At 41.7% G+C, this 16,679-nt stretch overlaps 1 protein-coding gene across 1 annotated transcript in view; it reads right to left on the bottom strand.

Annotated features, from left to right (window-relative positions):
- The window catches only part of LRP1 (LDL receptor protein 1), a 1,167,923-nt gene that overhangs the window by 561,942 nt on the left and 589,302 nt on the right, over positions 1–16,679 (bottom strand). Inside the window, exons 38-39 of the mRNA XM_071663699.1 lie at positions 10,939–11,193; positions 790–1,017 (exon numbers count right to left, since the gene is read on the bottom strand). Of these exons, the coding sequence (XP_071519800.1) occupies positions 790–1,017; positions 10,939–11,193 (483 nt within the window). The remainder of the gene's footprint in view (positions 1–789; positions 1,018–10,938; positions 11,194–16,679) is intronic.

Raw genomic sequence — 16,679 nt, 5'->3', positions numbered from 1 at the left:
TCCCGCGTTTGTGAGGTAGCGCAAGGAAACAGACGAAAGAAATGGCCCAACCCACCCCTATACACATGTATATACATACGTCCACACACGCAAATATACATACCTACATAGCTTTCCATGGTTTACCCCATACGCTTCACATGCCCTGATTCAACCCACTGACAGCACGTCAACCCCGGTATACCACATCGATCCAATTCACTCTATTCCTTGCCCTCCTTTCACCCTTCTGCATGTTCAGGCCCCGATCACACAAAATCTTTTTCACTCCATCTTTCCACCTCAAATTTGGTCTCCCACTTCTCCTCGTTCCCTCCACCTCCGACACATATATCCTCTTGGTCAATCTTTCCTCACTCATTCTCTCCATGTGCCCAAACCATTTCAAAACACCCTCTTCTGCTCTCTCAACCACGCTCTTTTTATTTCCACACATCTCTCTTACCCTTACGTTACTTACTCGATCAAACCACCTCACACCACACATTGTCCTCAAACATGAGACAACAAACATATGACTGTATATTTACAAATATGCAGGCATTTATCATCAAAGCATTTCATATAATACTGAATATTCCCTCTTGTCATGCGGTATATCCAGCAAAAAGTTTGAAAACAAGTAAAATTCTTATTACTATTGTTGAATTGTGAATCAGGAATCTATCTTTACTTGTAAATTTGGAAGTTTTTATGCAAATAACTACCAAATATTCACATCTCATCATGTACTACTGGAAAACTCAGATCCATAATGCAAAAAATGCAGTTCGTATACTATATACTTACCACATCCCATTTCATCACTTGCATCAGGGCAATCTGGATCATTATCACATCTAAGATATGCAGCAATGCAAAGACCAGATGCCTCACACTGTATCTCATCATCCTTGCATTCACAATCATTTTCATCTCTGAAGTTTGGGCAGTTGGGGTGTCGGTCACAGACCGCTTCCTGTGGGACACAAGGTCCATTGCCACAAGCAAAGTATCCTTCACGGCACGTGCGACTTACTGAGGAAGAGTGAAAACTTCATTTGGCAAAGGAAAGTTTAACTTCTCAATTACTGTTCCTGTATCAGTGAGAAACAAATACAAAAAAAATTCATTCTATATTCACATGGCAATAAAAATCATGTACATAAATATCAGAGATTAAGTTTTCAGGGCAATACATCAGTTTACCTCCACATCATTACTAATTTTGAAGAATAACTGACAGTGTTTTGATATGCCAGTGTAAAGTTAAAACCCAAAATAAAAGTTGTGAAGCATGATTTGGAGCATTATATCAGACAACAATATTCATAAAATTACTACACTTATGTGCAAGAAGGAAAATGAAGCAGATTAATGTAAAAACTGGTAATACACTTATAAACTATTAAAAACCTATAAACACCTAATATAGCAGGCAAAATGATAGCAGGAAATTTTTTTTTTCAAACATATTCGCTAATTCTCTCATTAGCAAGGCAGCATCATGAACTGATCATTGAGCCTTAGAAAGTAAAATCCTCACTTGGCCCCATTCTCTATAACTATTTTTGGAAGAATAACACACACACAGGGAATGTGTGGGAAGTAATCATTCTTCTCTATCTCCAGAGATAAGCAGAAATATACCAGCATAATATTGGTCTCCTACTGAGTATAGTGGTTTGCTGTCTGTCTGTTTACATCTGGTATCATGTTGGGACTGTTGTTTCCCATGTAACTGGTATTTCTATATTTCATTGTACTTGACTGTCGTTTCCCGTATCAGTGAGGTAGCACCAGATAACAGATGAACAATGGCCCATCCACTCATACACACACACATATATATATACATATATATATATACAATATATATACAATATATATATACAATATATATATAATAAATAAATAAATAATATATATACATATATATTTTTTCTTTTTTAAACTATTCGCCATTTCCCATGTTAGCGAGGTAGCGTTAGGAACAGAGGACTGGGCCTTTTTTTGAAAATATCCTCACCTGGCCCCCTCTGTTCCTTCTTTTGGAAAATTAAAAAAAAAAAAACGAGAGGGGAGGATTTCCAGCCCCCCGCTCCCTCCCCTTTTAATTGCCTTCTAAAACACGCAGGGAATACGTGGGAAGTATTCTTAATCCCCTATCCCTAGGGATAATATATATATATATATATATATATATATATATATATATATTTTTTTTTTTTATACTTTGTCGCTGTCTCCCACGTCTGCGAGGTAGCGCAAGGAAACAGACGAAAGAAATGGCCCAACCCCCCCCCATACACATGTATATACATACGTCCACACACGCAAATATACGTACCTACACAGCTTTCCATGGTTTACCCCAGACGCTTCACATGCCTTGATTCAATCCACTGACAGCACGTCAACCCCGGTATACCACATCGCTCCAATTCACTCTATTCCTTGCCCTCCTTTCACCCTCCTGCATGTTCAGGCCCCGATCACACAAAATCTTTTTCACTCCATCTTTCCACCTCCAATTTGGTCTCCCTCTTCTCCTCGTTCCCTCCACCTCCGACACATATATCCTCTTGGTCAATCTTTCCTCACTCATTCTCTCCATGTGCCCAAACCACTTCAAAACACCCTCTTCTGCTCTCTCAACCACGCTCTTTTTATTTCCACACATCTCTCTTACCCTTACGTTACTCACTCGATCAAACCACCTCACACCACATATTGTCCTCAAACATCTCATTTCCAGCACATCCATCCTCCTGCGCACAACTCTATCCATAGCCCACGCCTCGCAACCATACAACATTGTTGGAACCACTATTCCTTCAAACATACCCATTTTTGCTTTCCGAGATAATGTTCTCGACTTCCACACATTTTTCAAGGCTCCCAAAATTTTCGCCCCCTCCCCCACCCTATGATCCACTTCCGCTTCCATGGTTCCATCCGCTGCCAGATCCACTCCCAGATATCTAAAACACTTCACTTCCTCCAGTTTTTCTCCATTCAAACTCACCTCCCAATTGACCTGACCCTCAACCCTACTGTACCTAATAACCTTGCTCTTATTCACATTTACTCTTAACTTTCTTCTTCCACACACTTTACCAAACTCAGTCACCAGCTTCTGCAGTTTCTCACATGAATCAGCCACCAGCGCTGTATCATCAGCGAACAACAACTGACTCACTTCCCAAGCTCTCTCATCCCCAACAGACTTCATACTTGCCCCTCTTTCCAAAACTCTTGCATTTACCTCCCTAACAACCCCATCCATAAACAAATTAAACAACCATGGAGACATCACACACCCCTGCCGCAAACCTACATTCACTGAGAACCAATCACTTTCCTCTCTTCCTACACGTACACATGCCTTACATCCTCGATAAAAACTTTTCACTGCTTCTAACAACTTTCCTCCCACACCATATATTCTTAATACCTTCCACAGAGCATCTCTATCAACTCTATCATATGCCTTCTCCAGATCCATAAATGCTACATACAAATCCATTTGCTTTTCTAAGTATTTCTCACATACATTCTTCAAAGCAAACACCTGATCCACACATCCTCTACCACTTCTGAAACCACACTGCTCTTCCCCAATCTGATGCTCTGTACATGCCTTCACCCTCTCAATCAATACCCTCCCATATAATTTACCAGGAATACTCAACAAACTTATACCTCTGTAATTTGAGCACTCACTCTTATCCCCTTATATTTCTTTATATATATATATATATATATATATATATATATTTTTTTCTTTCTTTTAAACTATTCGCCATTTCCCGCGTTAGCGAGGTAGCATTAAGAACAGAGGACTGGGCCTTTGACTGGCCCAATTCTCTGTTCCTTCTTTTGGAAAATTAAAAAAAAACGAGAGGGGAGGATTTCCAGCCCCCCGCTCCCTCCCCTTTTAGTCGCCTTCTACGACACGCAGGGAATACGTGGGAAGTATTCTTAATCCCCTATCCCCAGGGATAATTTTTTTTTTTTTTTTTTTTATACTTTGTCGCTGCTTCCCGCGTTTGCGAGGTAGCGCAAGGAAACAGACGAAAGAAATTCCCCAACCCCCCCCATACACATGTACATACACACGTCCACACACACAAATATACATACCTACACAGCTTTCCATGGCCCACCCCGGACGCCTCACATGCCCCGATTCAATCCACTGACAGCACGTCAACCCCTGTATACCACATCGCTCCAATTCACTCTATTCCTTGCCCTCCTTTCACCCTCCTGCATGTTCAGGCCCCGATCACACAAAATCTCTTTCACTCCATCTTTCCACCTCCAATTTGGTCTCCCTCTTCTCCTCGTTCCCTCCACCTCCGACACATATATCCTCTTGGTCAATCTTTCCTCACTCATTCTCTCCATGTGCCCAAACCATTTTAAAACACCCTCTTCTGCTCTCTCAACCACGCTCTTTTTATTTCCACACATCTCTCTTACCCTTACGTTACTTACTCGATCAAACCACCTCACACCACACATTGTCCTCAAACATCTCATTTCCAGCACATCCATCCTCCTGCGCACAACTCTATCCATAGCCCACGCCTCGCAACCATACAACATTGTTGGAACCACTATTCCTTCAAACATACCCATTTTTGCTTTCCGGGATAATGTTCTCGACTTCCACACATTTTTCAAGGCTCCCAAAATTTTCGCCCCCTCCCCCACCCTATGATCCACTTCCGCTTCCATGGTTCCATCCGCTGACAGATCCACTCCCAGATATCTAAAACACTTCACTTCCTCCAGTTTTTCACCATTCAAACTCACCTCCCAATTGACTTGACCCTCAACCCTACTGTACCTAATAACCTTGCTCTTATTCACATTTACTCTTAACTTTCTTCTTCCACACACTTTACCAAACTCCGTCACCAGCTTCTGCAGTTTCTCACATGAATCCGCCACCAGCGCTGTATCATCAGCGAACAACAACTGACTCACTTCCCAAGCTCTCTCATCCCCAACAGACTTCATACTTGCCCCTCTTTCCAAGACTCTTGCATTTACCTCCCTAACAACCCCATCCATAAACAAATTAAACAACCATGGAGACATCACACACCCCTGCCGCAAACCTACATTCACTGAGAACCAATCAGGGATAATATATATATATATATATATTTTTTTTTTTTTTTATACTTTGTCGCTGTCTCCCGCGTTTGCGAGGTAGCGCAAGGAAACAGACGAAAGAAATGGCCCAACCCCCCCCCCCCCATACACATGTACATACACACGTCCACACACGCAAATATACATACCTACACAGCTTTCCATGGTTTACCCCAGACGCTTCACATGCCTTGCTTCAATCCACTGACAGCACGTCAACCCCTGTATACCACATGACTCCAATTCACTCTATTTCTTGCCCTCCTTTCACCCTCCTGCATGTTCAGGCCCCGATCACACAAAATCTTTTTCACTCCATCTTTCCACCTCCAATTTGGTCTCCCTCTTCTCCTCGTTCCCTCCACCTCCGACACATATATCCTCTTGGTCAATCTCTCCTCACTCATTCTCTCCATGTGCCCAAACCATTTCAAAACACCCTCTTCTGCTCTCTCGACCACGCTCTTTTTATTTCCACACATCTCTCTTACCCTTACGTTACTTACTCGATCAAACCACCTCACACCACACATTGTCCTCAAACATCTCATTTCCAGCACATCCATCCTCCTGCGCACATCTCTATCCATAGCCCACGCCTCGCAACCATACAGCATTGTTGGAACCACTATTCCCTCAAACATAACCATTTTTGCTTTCCGAGATAATGTTCTCGACTTCCACACATTTTTCAAGGCTCCCAAAATTTTCGCCCCCTCCCCCACCCTATGATCCACTTCCGCTTCCATGGTTCCATCCGCTGACAGATCCACTCCCAGATATCTAAAACACTTCACTTCCTCCAGTTTTTCTCCATTCAAACTCACCTCCCAATTGACTTGACCCTCACCCCTACTGTACCTAATAACCTTGCTCTTATTCACATTTACTCTCAACTTTCTTCTTCCACACACTTTACCAAACTCAGTCACCAGCTTCTGCAGTTTCTCACATGAATCAGCCACCAGCGCTGTATCATCAGCGAACAACAATTGACTCACTTCCCAAGCTCTCTCATCCCCAACAGACTTCATACTTGCCCCTCTTTCCAGGACTCTTGCATTTACCTCCTTTACAACCCCATCCATAAACAAATTAAACAACCATGGAGACATCACACACCCCTGCCGCAAACCTACATTCACTGAGAACCAATCACTTTCCTCTCTTCCTACACGTACACATGCCTTACATCCTCGATAAAAACTTTTCACTGCTTCTAACAACTTGCCTCCCACACCATATATTCTTAATACCTTCCACAGAGCATCTCTATCAACTCTATCATATGCCTTCTCCAGATCCATAAATGCTACATACAAATCCATTTGCTTTTCTAAGTATTTCTCACATACATTCTTCAAAGCAAACACCTGATCCACACATCCTCTACCACTTCTGAAACCGCACTGCTCTTCCCCAATCTGATGCTCTGTACATGCCTTCACCCTCTCAATCAATACCCTCCCATATAATTTACCAGGAATACTCAACAAACTTATACCTCTGTAATTTGAGCACTCACTCTTATCCCCTTTGCCTTTGTACAATGGCACTATGCACGCATTCCGCCAATCCTCAGGCACCTCACCATGAGTCATACATACATTAAATAACCTTACCAACCAGTCAACAATACAGTCACCCCCTTTCTTAATAAATTCCACTGCAATACCATCCAAACCTGCTGCCTTGCCGGCTTTCATCTTCCGCAAAGCTTTTACTACCTCTTCTCTGTTTACCAAATCATTTTCCCTAACCCTCTCACTTTGCACACCACCTCGACCAAAACACCCTATATCTGCCACTCTGTCATCAGACACATTCAACAAACCTTCAAAATACTCATTCCATCTCCTTCTCACATCACCGCTACTTGTTATCACCTCCCCATTTACGCCCTTCACTGAAGTTCCCATTTGCTCCCTTGTCTTACGCACCCTATTTACCTCCTTCCAGAACATCTTTTTATTCTCCCTAAAATTTACTGATAGTCTCTCACCCCAACTCTCATTTGCCCTTTTTTTCACCTCTTGCACCTTTCTCTTGACCTCCTGTCTCTTTCTTTTATACTTCTCCCACTCAATTGCATTTTTTCCCTGCAAAAATCGTCCAAATGCCTCTCTCTTCTCTTTCACTAATACTCTTACTTCTTCATCCCACCACTCACTACCCTTTCTAAACAGCCCACCTCCCACTCTTCTCATGCCACAAGCATCTTTTGCGCAATCCATCACTGATTCCCTAAATACATCCCATTCCTCCCCGACTCCCCTTACTTCCATTGTTCTCACCTTTTTCCATTCTGTACACAGTCTCTCCTGGTACTTCCCCACACAGGTCTCCTTCCCAAGCTCACTTACTCTCACCACCTTCTTCACCCCAACATTCACTCCTCTTTTCTGAAAACCCATACTAATCTTCACCTTAGCCTCCACAAGATAATGATCAGACATCCCTCCAGTTGCACCTCTCAGCACATTAACATCCAAAAGTCTCTCTTTCGCACGCCTGTCAATTAACACGTAATCCAATAACGCTCTCTGGCCATCTCTCCTACTTACATAAGTATACTTATGTATATCTCGCTTTTTAAACCAGGTATTCCCAATCATCAGTCCTTTTTCAGCACATAAATCTACAAGCTCTTCACCATTTCCATTTACAACACTGAACACCCCATGCATACCAATTATTCCCTCAACTGCCACATATATATATATATATATATATATATATATATATATATATATATATATATATATATATATATATATATTTTATTCATTTATTATCATTTTGCTTTGTCGCTGTCTCCCGCGTTAGTGAGGTAGCGCAAGGAAACAGACGAAAGAATGGTCCAACCCGCCCACATACACAAGTATATACATACACGTCCACACACGCAAATATACATACCTATACATCTCAATGTACACATATATATACACACACAGACATATACATATATACACATGTACATAATTCATAGTCTGCCTTTATTTGTTCCCATCGCCACCTTACATCTTCTTACATCACCACTACTTGTTATCACCTCCCCATTAGCCCCTTTAACTGATGTTCCTATTTGTCCCCTTGTCTTACACACTTTATTTACCTCCTTCCAAAACATCGTTTTATTCTCCCGAAAATTTATTGATATTCTCTTACCCCAACTCTCATTTGCCCTCTTTTTCACCTCTTGCACCTTTCTCTTGACCTCCTGCCTCTTTCTTTTATACATCTCCCACTCATTTGCATTATTTCCCTGCAAAAATCATTCAAATGCCTCTCTCTCCTCTTTCACTAATAATCTTACTTCTTCATCCCACTACTCACTACCCTTTCTAATCAACCCACCTCCCACGCTTCTCATGCCACAAGCATCTTTTGCGCAAGTTATCACTGCTTCCCTAAATACATCCCATTCCTCCCCCACTCCCCTTACCTCCTTTGTTCTGACCTTTTTTCATTCTGTACTTAGTCTCTCCTCATACTTCCTCACACAAGTCTCCTTCCCAAGCTCACTTACTCTCACCACTCTCTTCACCCCAACATTCTCTCCTCTTTTCTGAAAACCTCTACAAATCTTCACCTTCGCCTCCACAAGATAATGATCAGACATCCCTCCAGTTGCACCTCTCAGCACATTAACATCAAAAAGTCTCTCTTTCGCGCACCTATCAATTAACACGTAATCCATTAACACGCTCTGGCCGTCTCTCCTACTTACATACGTATACTTATGTACATCTCTCTTTTTAAACCAGGTATTCCCAATCACCAGTCCTTTTTCACCACATAAATCTACAAGCTCTTCACCATTTCCATTTACAACACTGAACACCCAATGTACACCAATTATTCCCTCAACTCCCACATTATTCACCTTTGCATTCAAATCACCCATCACTATAACCCATTCTCGTGCATCAAAACTACGAAGACACTCACTCAGCGGCTCCCAAAACACTTGCCTCTCATGATCTTTCTTCTCATGTCTAGGTGCATATGCACCAATAATCACCCATCTCTCTCCATCCACTTTCAGTTTTACCCATATCAATCTAGAGTTTACTTTCTTACACTCTATCACATACTCCCACCACTCCTGTTTCAGGAGTAGTGCTACTCCTTCCCTTGCTCTTGTCCTCTCACCAATCTCTGACTTTACTCCCAAGACATTCCGAAACCACTCTTCCCCTTTACCCTTGAGCTTCGTTTCACTCAGAGCCAAAACATCCAGGTTCCTTTCCTCAAACATACTACCTATCTCTCATTCTTTCTTATTTTGGTGACATCCACACACATTTAGACACCCCAATCTGAGCCTTCGAGGAGGATGAGCACTCCCTGCGTGACTCCTTACAAGGAAGGAATGCAAATGATTGGGATATGCATAAGAGAAAGTGGCAGGAAGTCAAATGGAAGATGTAGGGCTTGAAAAAGAATGCAAAAAAAAGTTGGGGTAAGTATAAAAACACTTCAGGGAGAAAGATATTTTGAAATGGTTAATAGTGTGAGAAAACAAGAAAATGAATGGGAACTTCAGTAACGAGATAAAATAGGGAAGTGGTAACGGGCAGTGGTGAGGTGAAGAGGAAATGGAGTGAGTATTTTGAAGGACTGCTGAATGCGTTTGATGACAGGGTGACAGATGTAGAGTGGTCTGGTGGGTATGCGAAATGAAAGTCAAGGAAAGTGGTTTGGTAGAGAGAGAGAGAGAGAGAAAGCCTTATGTAAGATGAAACGTGACTATGTAATGCAATTCAATTTCTTAAGAAAGGGGATGACTAAGTTGTTAATTGGTTATTTAGGATTTTTAATGAATATATGCACCATAATGAGGCACCTGAAGATAAGTGACATACATGTATAGAACTGCTGTATACTGGCAAGGGGGATGAAGGTGAGTGTTCACACTACAGAGGTATAAGTTTGCTGAAAGTGCCTGGTAAACTGTATGCAGAGTGATGATTGAGAGGGTGAAGTTATGTACAGAGAATCAGACTGGAGAAGAATAATGTGGTTCAGGAGTGGTAGAGGATGTGTGGATTGGGTGTTTGCTCAAAAAAATGTGTGTGTGATTGATACATTGAGAAACAGAAGGATCTGTATATGGCACTCATGGATCTGGAAAAAGTGTATAATAAGGTTGATAGAGTTGCCTTCTTTAAGTTTCTTAAGGGTCTTAGGAACATTTGGTAAGGGAGGAAAGGTGGTAAAAGCAGTAAGAGGTTTTTATCATGGGTGTATGGTGTGTGTACGAATAAGAAGAGATGAGAATGGTATTCTCAGGCAAAGGCTTGTCCACAAAAGGGGTGAGTGATGTCACCATGGATGTTTATTTTGCTTATAGATGGGGTGGTGAGAAGGGCAAGTGGGCAGTGTATGGGATGAGTCAGTCATTTGCTGATGACATTGTGAGAAAATGCAGAAGCTGATGTCTGAGTTTGGAAGAGTGTATGAAAGGAGGAAGTTGAGAGAAAATGTGGATAAAAGTAAAGTTATTAGAAATAGCAGGGCAGAGGAACCTCTGTAGGATACTAATGGTACAATACATCCGCTGAATATTCAAAAAGAGGTAAGAAAAATCAAATCATAATGTAACAATAGGAGCATTCTTCTACTGATTGTCAGGAGACAACTGAAGTTTAAGGGTTTACAATGATGGAGCTGATATTCTCCATCAAAATACATAAGTTTCTATATTTTGAGCTATCCAGCATAGAATGGATGAACACAGGCAGAATATAATACCTTCAAATTGCTCTCACTATGAACACTTACCGCAATATTTTTCATCCTCATCAGAACCATCAGGACATTCAGCTACCCCATCACATGAATAAATATATGGGATGCAAAAGCCAGTGCTACACTCAAACTGGTCAGAAGAACAGTTAGCCACATGAACAGCACATCGGCGTCCATCTGCCAAAAGCATACGGCCCGGGGAACAGTGACAAATGACCTGAGCACGCTCATCTATGGTGCAAATATCTTCACAGCCTCCATTGAGAACACGACATGGACTGCCATCACCTGTACAAATCAGCAAAGAAGATTGCAATATCAGAAAAAACAAGGAATAATCATATTCATCAATATCATGTAAATATCTCCATTATGTGATTTCGGTGCATTATTACATGACAGCTAGAGACTGGCTGTGAATGAATGGGGCCTTTGTTGTCTTCCTAGCGCTACCTTGCGCACATGAGGGGGAGGGGGTTGTTATTTCATGTGTGGCAGGGTGGCGATGGGAATGAATAAAGGCAGACAGTATGAATTATGTACATGTGTATATATGTGTATGTCTCTGTGTGTATATATATATGTATACATTGAGATGTATAGGTATGTATATTTGCGTGTGTGGACGTGTATGTATATACATGTGTATGTGGGTGAGTTGGGCCATTCCTTTGTCTGTTTCCTTGCGCTACCTCGCTAACGCAGGAGACAGCGAAAAAGCAAAATAAATAAATAAATAAATAAATAAATATATATATATATATATTTTGGGAGCCTTGAAAAATGTGTGGAAGTCGAGAACATTATCTCGGAAAGCAAAAATGGGTATGTTTGAGGGAATAGTGGTTCCAACAATGTTGTATGGTTGCGAGGCGTGGGCTATGGATAGAGATGTGCGCAGGAGGATGGATGTGCTGGAAATGAGATGTTTGAGGACAATGTGTGGTGTGAGGTGGTTTGATCGAGTAAGTAACGTAAGGGTAAGAGAGATGTGTGGAAATAAAAAAGAGCGTGGTTGAGAGAGCAGAAGAGGGTGTTTTGAAATGGTTTGGGCACATGGAGAGAATGAGTGAGGAGAGATTGACCAAGAGGATATATGTGTCGGAGGTGGAGGGAACGAGGAGAAGAGGGAGACCAAATTGGAGGTGGAAAGATGGAGTGAAAAAGATTTTGTGTGATCGGGGCCTGAACATGCAGGAGGGTGAAAGGAGGGCAAGAAATAGAGTGAATTGGAGTCATGTGGTATACAGGGGTTGACGTGCTGTCAGTGGATTGAAGCAAGGCATGTGAAGCGTCTGGGGTAAACCATGGAAAGCTGTGTAGGTATGTATATTTGCGTGTGTGGACGTGTGTATGTACATGTGTATGGGGGGGGGGGTTGGGCCATTTCTTTCGTCTGTTTCCTTGCGCTACCTCGCAAACGCGGGAGACAGCGACAAAGTATAAAAAAAAAAAAAAAAAATATATATATATATATATATATATATATATATAGGGGCAAGTATGCAGTCTGTTGTGGATGAGAGAGCTTGGGAAGTGAGTCAGTTGTTGCTTGCTGATGATAGAGAGCTGGTGGCTGATTCGGGTGAGAAACTGCAAAAGCTGGTGACTGAGTTTGGTAAAGTGTGTGAAAGAAGAAAGCTGAGCGTAAATGTGAATAAGAGCAAGGTTATTAGGTACAGTAGGGTAGAGGAACAAGTCAATTGGAAGGTAAGTTTGAATGAAGAAAAACTGGAGGAAGTGAAATGTTTTAGATATCTGGGAGTGGATTTGGCAGCGGATGGAGCCATGGAAGCAGAAGTGAATCATAGGGTGGGGGAGGGGGCGAAAGTTCTGGGAGCGTTGAAGAATGTGTGGAAGTCGAGAACATTATCTTGGAAAGCAAAAATAGGTATGTTTGAAGTGATAGTGGTTCCAACAATGTTATATGGTTGTAAGGCGTGGGCTATAGATAGAGTTGTGAGGAGGAGGGTGGATGTGCTGGAAATGAGATGTTTGAGGACAATATGTGGTGTGAGGTGGTTTGAACGAGTAAGTAATAATAGGGTAAGAGAGATGTGTGGTAATAAAAAGAGTGTGGTTAAGAGAGCAGAAGAGGGTGTTTTGAAATGATTTGGTCACATGGAGAGAATGAGTGAGGAAAGATTGACCAAGAGGATATATGTGTCAGAGGTGGAGGGAACGAGGAGAAGTGGGAGACCAAATTGGAGGTGGAAAGATGGAGTGAAAAAGATTTTGAGTGATTGGGGCCTGAACATGCAGGAGAGTGAAAGACGTGCAAGGAATAGAGTGAATTTGAACGATGTGGTATACTGGGTTCGATGTGCTGTCAATGGATTGAACCAGGGTATGTGAAGCATCTGGGGTAAACCATGGAAGGTTCTGTGGGGCCTGGATGTGGAAAGGGAGCTGTCGTTTTGGTGAATTATACATGACAGCTAGAGACTGAGTGTGAACGAATGGGGCCTTTGGTGTCTTTTCGTAGCGCTACCTTGTGCACATGCTGGGGGAGGGGGTTGTTATTTCATGTGTGGCGGGGTGGCAACAGGAATGAATAAGGGCAGACAGTATGAATTATGTACATGTGTATATATGTATATGTCTGTGTGTATATATATGCATACCTTGAGATGTATAGGTATGTATATGTTCGTGTGTGGACGTGTATGTACATACATGTGTATGTGGGTGGGTTGGGCCATTCTTTCGTCTGCTTCTTTGCAATACCTCACTAATGCGGGAGACAGCGACAAAGTATAATATGTAAATATATATATATATATATATATATATATATATATATATATATATATATATATATATATATATATATATATACATATATATATATATATATATATATATATATATATATATATATATATATATATGTATGTTGTGCACAGGAGGATGGATGTGCTGGAAATGAGATGTTTGAGGACAATGTGTGGTGTGAGGTGGTTTGATCGAGTAAGTAACGTAAGGGTAAGAGAGATGTGTGGAAATAAAAAGAGCGTGGTTGAGAGAGCAGAAGAGGGTGTTTTGAAATGGTTTGGGCACATGGAGAGAATGAGTGAGGAAAGATTGACCAAGAGGATATATGTGTCGGAGGTGGAGGGAACAAGGAGAAGTGGGAGACCAAATTGGAGGTGGAAAGATGGAGTGAAAAAGATTTTGTGTGATCAGGGCCTGAACATGCAGGAGGGTGAAAGGAGGGCAAGGAATAGAGTGAACTGGATCGATGTGGTATACCGGGGTTGACGTGCTGTCAGTGGATTGAATCAGGGCATGTGAAGCGTCTAGGGTAAACCATGGAAAGCTTTGTAGGTATGTATATTTGCGTGTGTGGAGGTATGTATATACATGTGTATGGGGGTGGGTTGGGCCATTTCTTTCGTCTGTTTCCTTGCGCTACCTCACAAACGCGGGAGACAGCGACAAAGCAAAAAAAAAATATATATATATATATATATATATATATATATATATATATATATATATATATATATATATATATATATATATATTTTTGCTTTGTTGCTGTCTCCCACATTAGCGAGGTAGCGCAAGGAAACAGACGAAAGAATGGCCCAACCCAGCGACATACACATGTATATACATACAAGTCCACACACACAAATATACATAACTATACATCTCAATGTATACATATATATATACACACACAGACATATACATATATACACATGTACATAATTCATAGTCTGTCCTTATTCATTCCCATCACCACCCCGCCACACATGAAATAACAACCCCCTCCCCCAGCATGTGGGTGAGGTATCGCTAGGAAAAGACAACAAAAGCCACATTCGTTCACACTCAGTCACTAGCTGTCATGTAATAATGCACCGAAACCACAGCTCCCTTTCCACATCCAGGCCCCACACAACTTTCCATGGTTTACTCCAGATGCTTCACACACCCTGGTTCAGTCCATTGACAGTACGTTGACCCCAGTATACCACATCGTTCCAATTCACTCTATTCCTTGCACGCATTTCACCCTCCTGCATGTTCAGGCCTCAATCACTCAAAATCTTTTTCACTCAATCTTTCCACCTCCAATTTGGTCTTCCACTTCTCCTCGTTCCCTCCACCTCTGACACATATATCCTCTTGGTCAATCTTTCCTCACTCATTCTCTCCATGTGACCAAACCATTTCAAAACACCCTCTCCTGCTCTCTCAACCACACTCTTTTTACTACTACACATCTCTCTTACCCTATTATTATTTACTTGATCAAACAACCTCACACCATATATTGTCCTCAAACATCTCATTTCCAGCACATCCACCCTAATGTGCACAACTCTATCTATAGCCTATGCCTTGCAACCATATAACACTTTTGGAACCACTATTCCTTCAAACATACCCATTTTTGCTTTTCGAGATAATGTTCTCAACTTCCACACATTCTTCAAGGCTCCCAGAATTTTCGCCCCCTCCCCCACCCTATGATTCACTTCCGCTTCCATGGTTCCATCCACTGCCAAATCCACTCCCAGATATCTAAAACACTTCACTTCATCCAGTTTTTCTCCATTCAAACTTACCTCCCAGATGACTTGACCCACAGCCCTACTGTACCTAATAACCTTGCTCTTATTCACATTTACTCTCAACTTTCTTCTTTCACACACTTTACCAAACTCAGTCACCAGCTTCTGGAGTTTCTCACATGAATCAGCCACCAGCGCTGTATCATCAGCGAACAGCAACTGACTCACTTTCCAAGCTCTGTCATCCACAACAGACTGCATACTGTGTGTGTGGGTGTGTGTGTGTGTGTGTGTGTGTGTGTGTGTGTAAGAGAGAATGGGCCATTCTTCGTTTGTTTCCTAGCGCTACCTCATTAATGTGGGAAATGGTGATGAAGTAAAATAATAATAATAATAGAAATTGTACTTCCCACCTATTCTTCACCTGTCATTGAAGGCGACTAAAGGGGGCGGGAGTTGGGAGCTGGAAAGCCCCCCTCCATTTATATCATTTTCTAAAAGGGGAAACAGAAGAAGAAGTCATGCGGGGAGTACTCATCCTCTTTGAAGGCTCAGACAGGGGTTTATGAATGTGTGTGGATGGAACCAAGATGAGAAGAAAGGAGAGATAGGCAGTATGTTTGAGGAAAGAAACCTGGATGTCCTGGCTCTGAGTGAAACGAAGCTCAAGGGTAAAATGGATGAATGGTTTGGAAACGTCTTGGGAGTATAGTCTGGGGTTGGTGAGAGGACAAGAGCTGAGGAAGGAGTAGCACTACTCCTGAAGCAGGAACTGTGGGAATGTGTGATAGAGTGTTAGAAAGTAAATTCTAGATTGATATGGGTAAAACTGAAAGTGGATGGAGAGAGATGGGTGAATAATGGTACCTATGCACCTGTTCATGAGAAGAAAGATCATAAGAGGCAAGTGTTTTGGAAACAGCTGAGTGAGTGTGTCAGCAGCTCTGGTGCATGAGACCAGGTATTAGTGATGGATGCTTTAAATGCGAAGATGAGTAATGTGGCAGCGGAGGGTTTAATTGGTGTATATGGGATATTAAGTGTTGTAAATGGAAATGGTGAAGAGCTTGTGGATTTGTGTGCTGAAAAGAGACTGGTGATTGTGAATACCCGGTTTAAAAAGAGAGATACATGTAAGTATACTTATATGAGTAGTAGAGATGGTTGAAGGGCATAATTAGATTATGTGTTAATTGATAGACGTGTAAAAGAGGGGTTTTTGGATGTCAATGTGCTGAGAGGGGCAGC

This window comes from Panulirus ornatus, chromosome 1 (genome assembly GCF_036320965.1).
Source record: "Panulirus ornatus isolate Po-2019 chromosome 1, ASM3632096v1, whole genome shotgun sequence".
NCBI lineage: Eukaryota > Metazoa > Arthropoda > Malacostraca > Decapoda > Palinuridae > Panulirus > Panulirus ornatus.
This window is presented reverse-complemented; position numbering and strand designations above follow the sequence as displayed.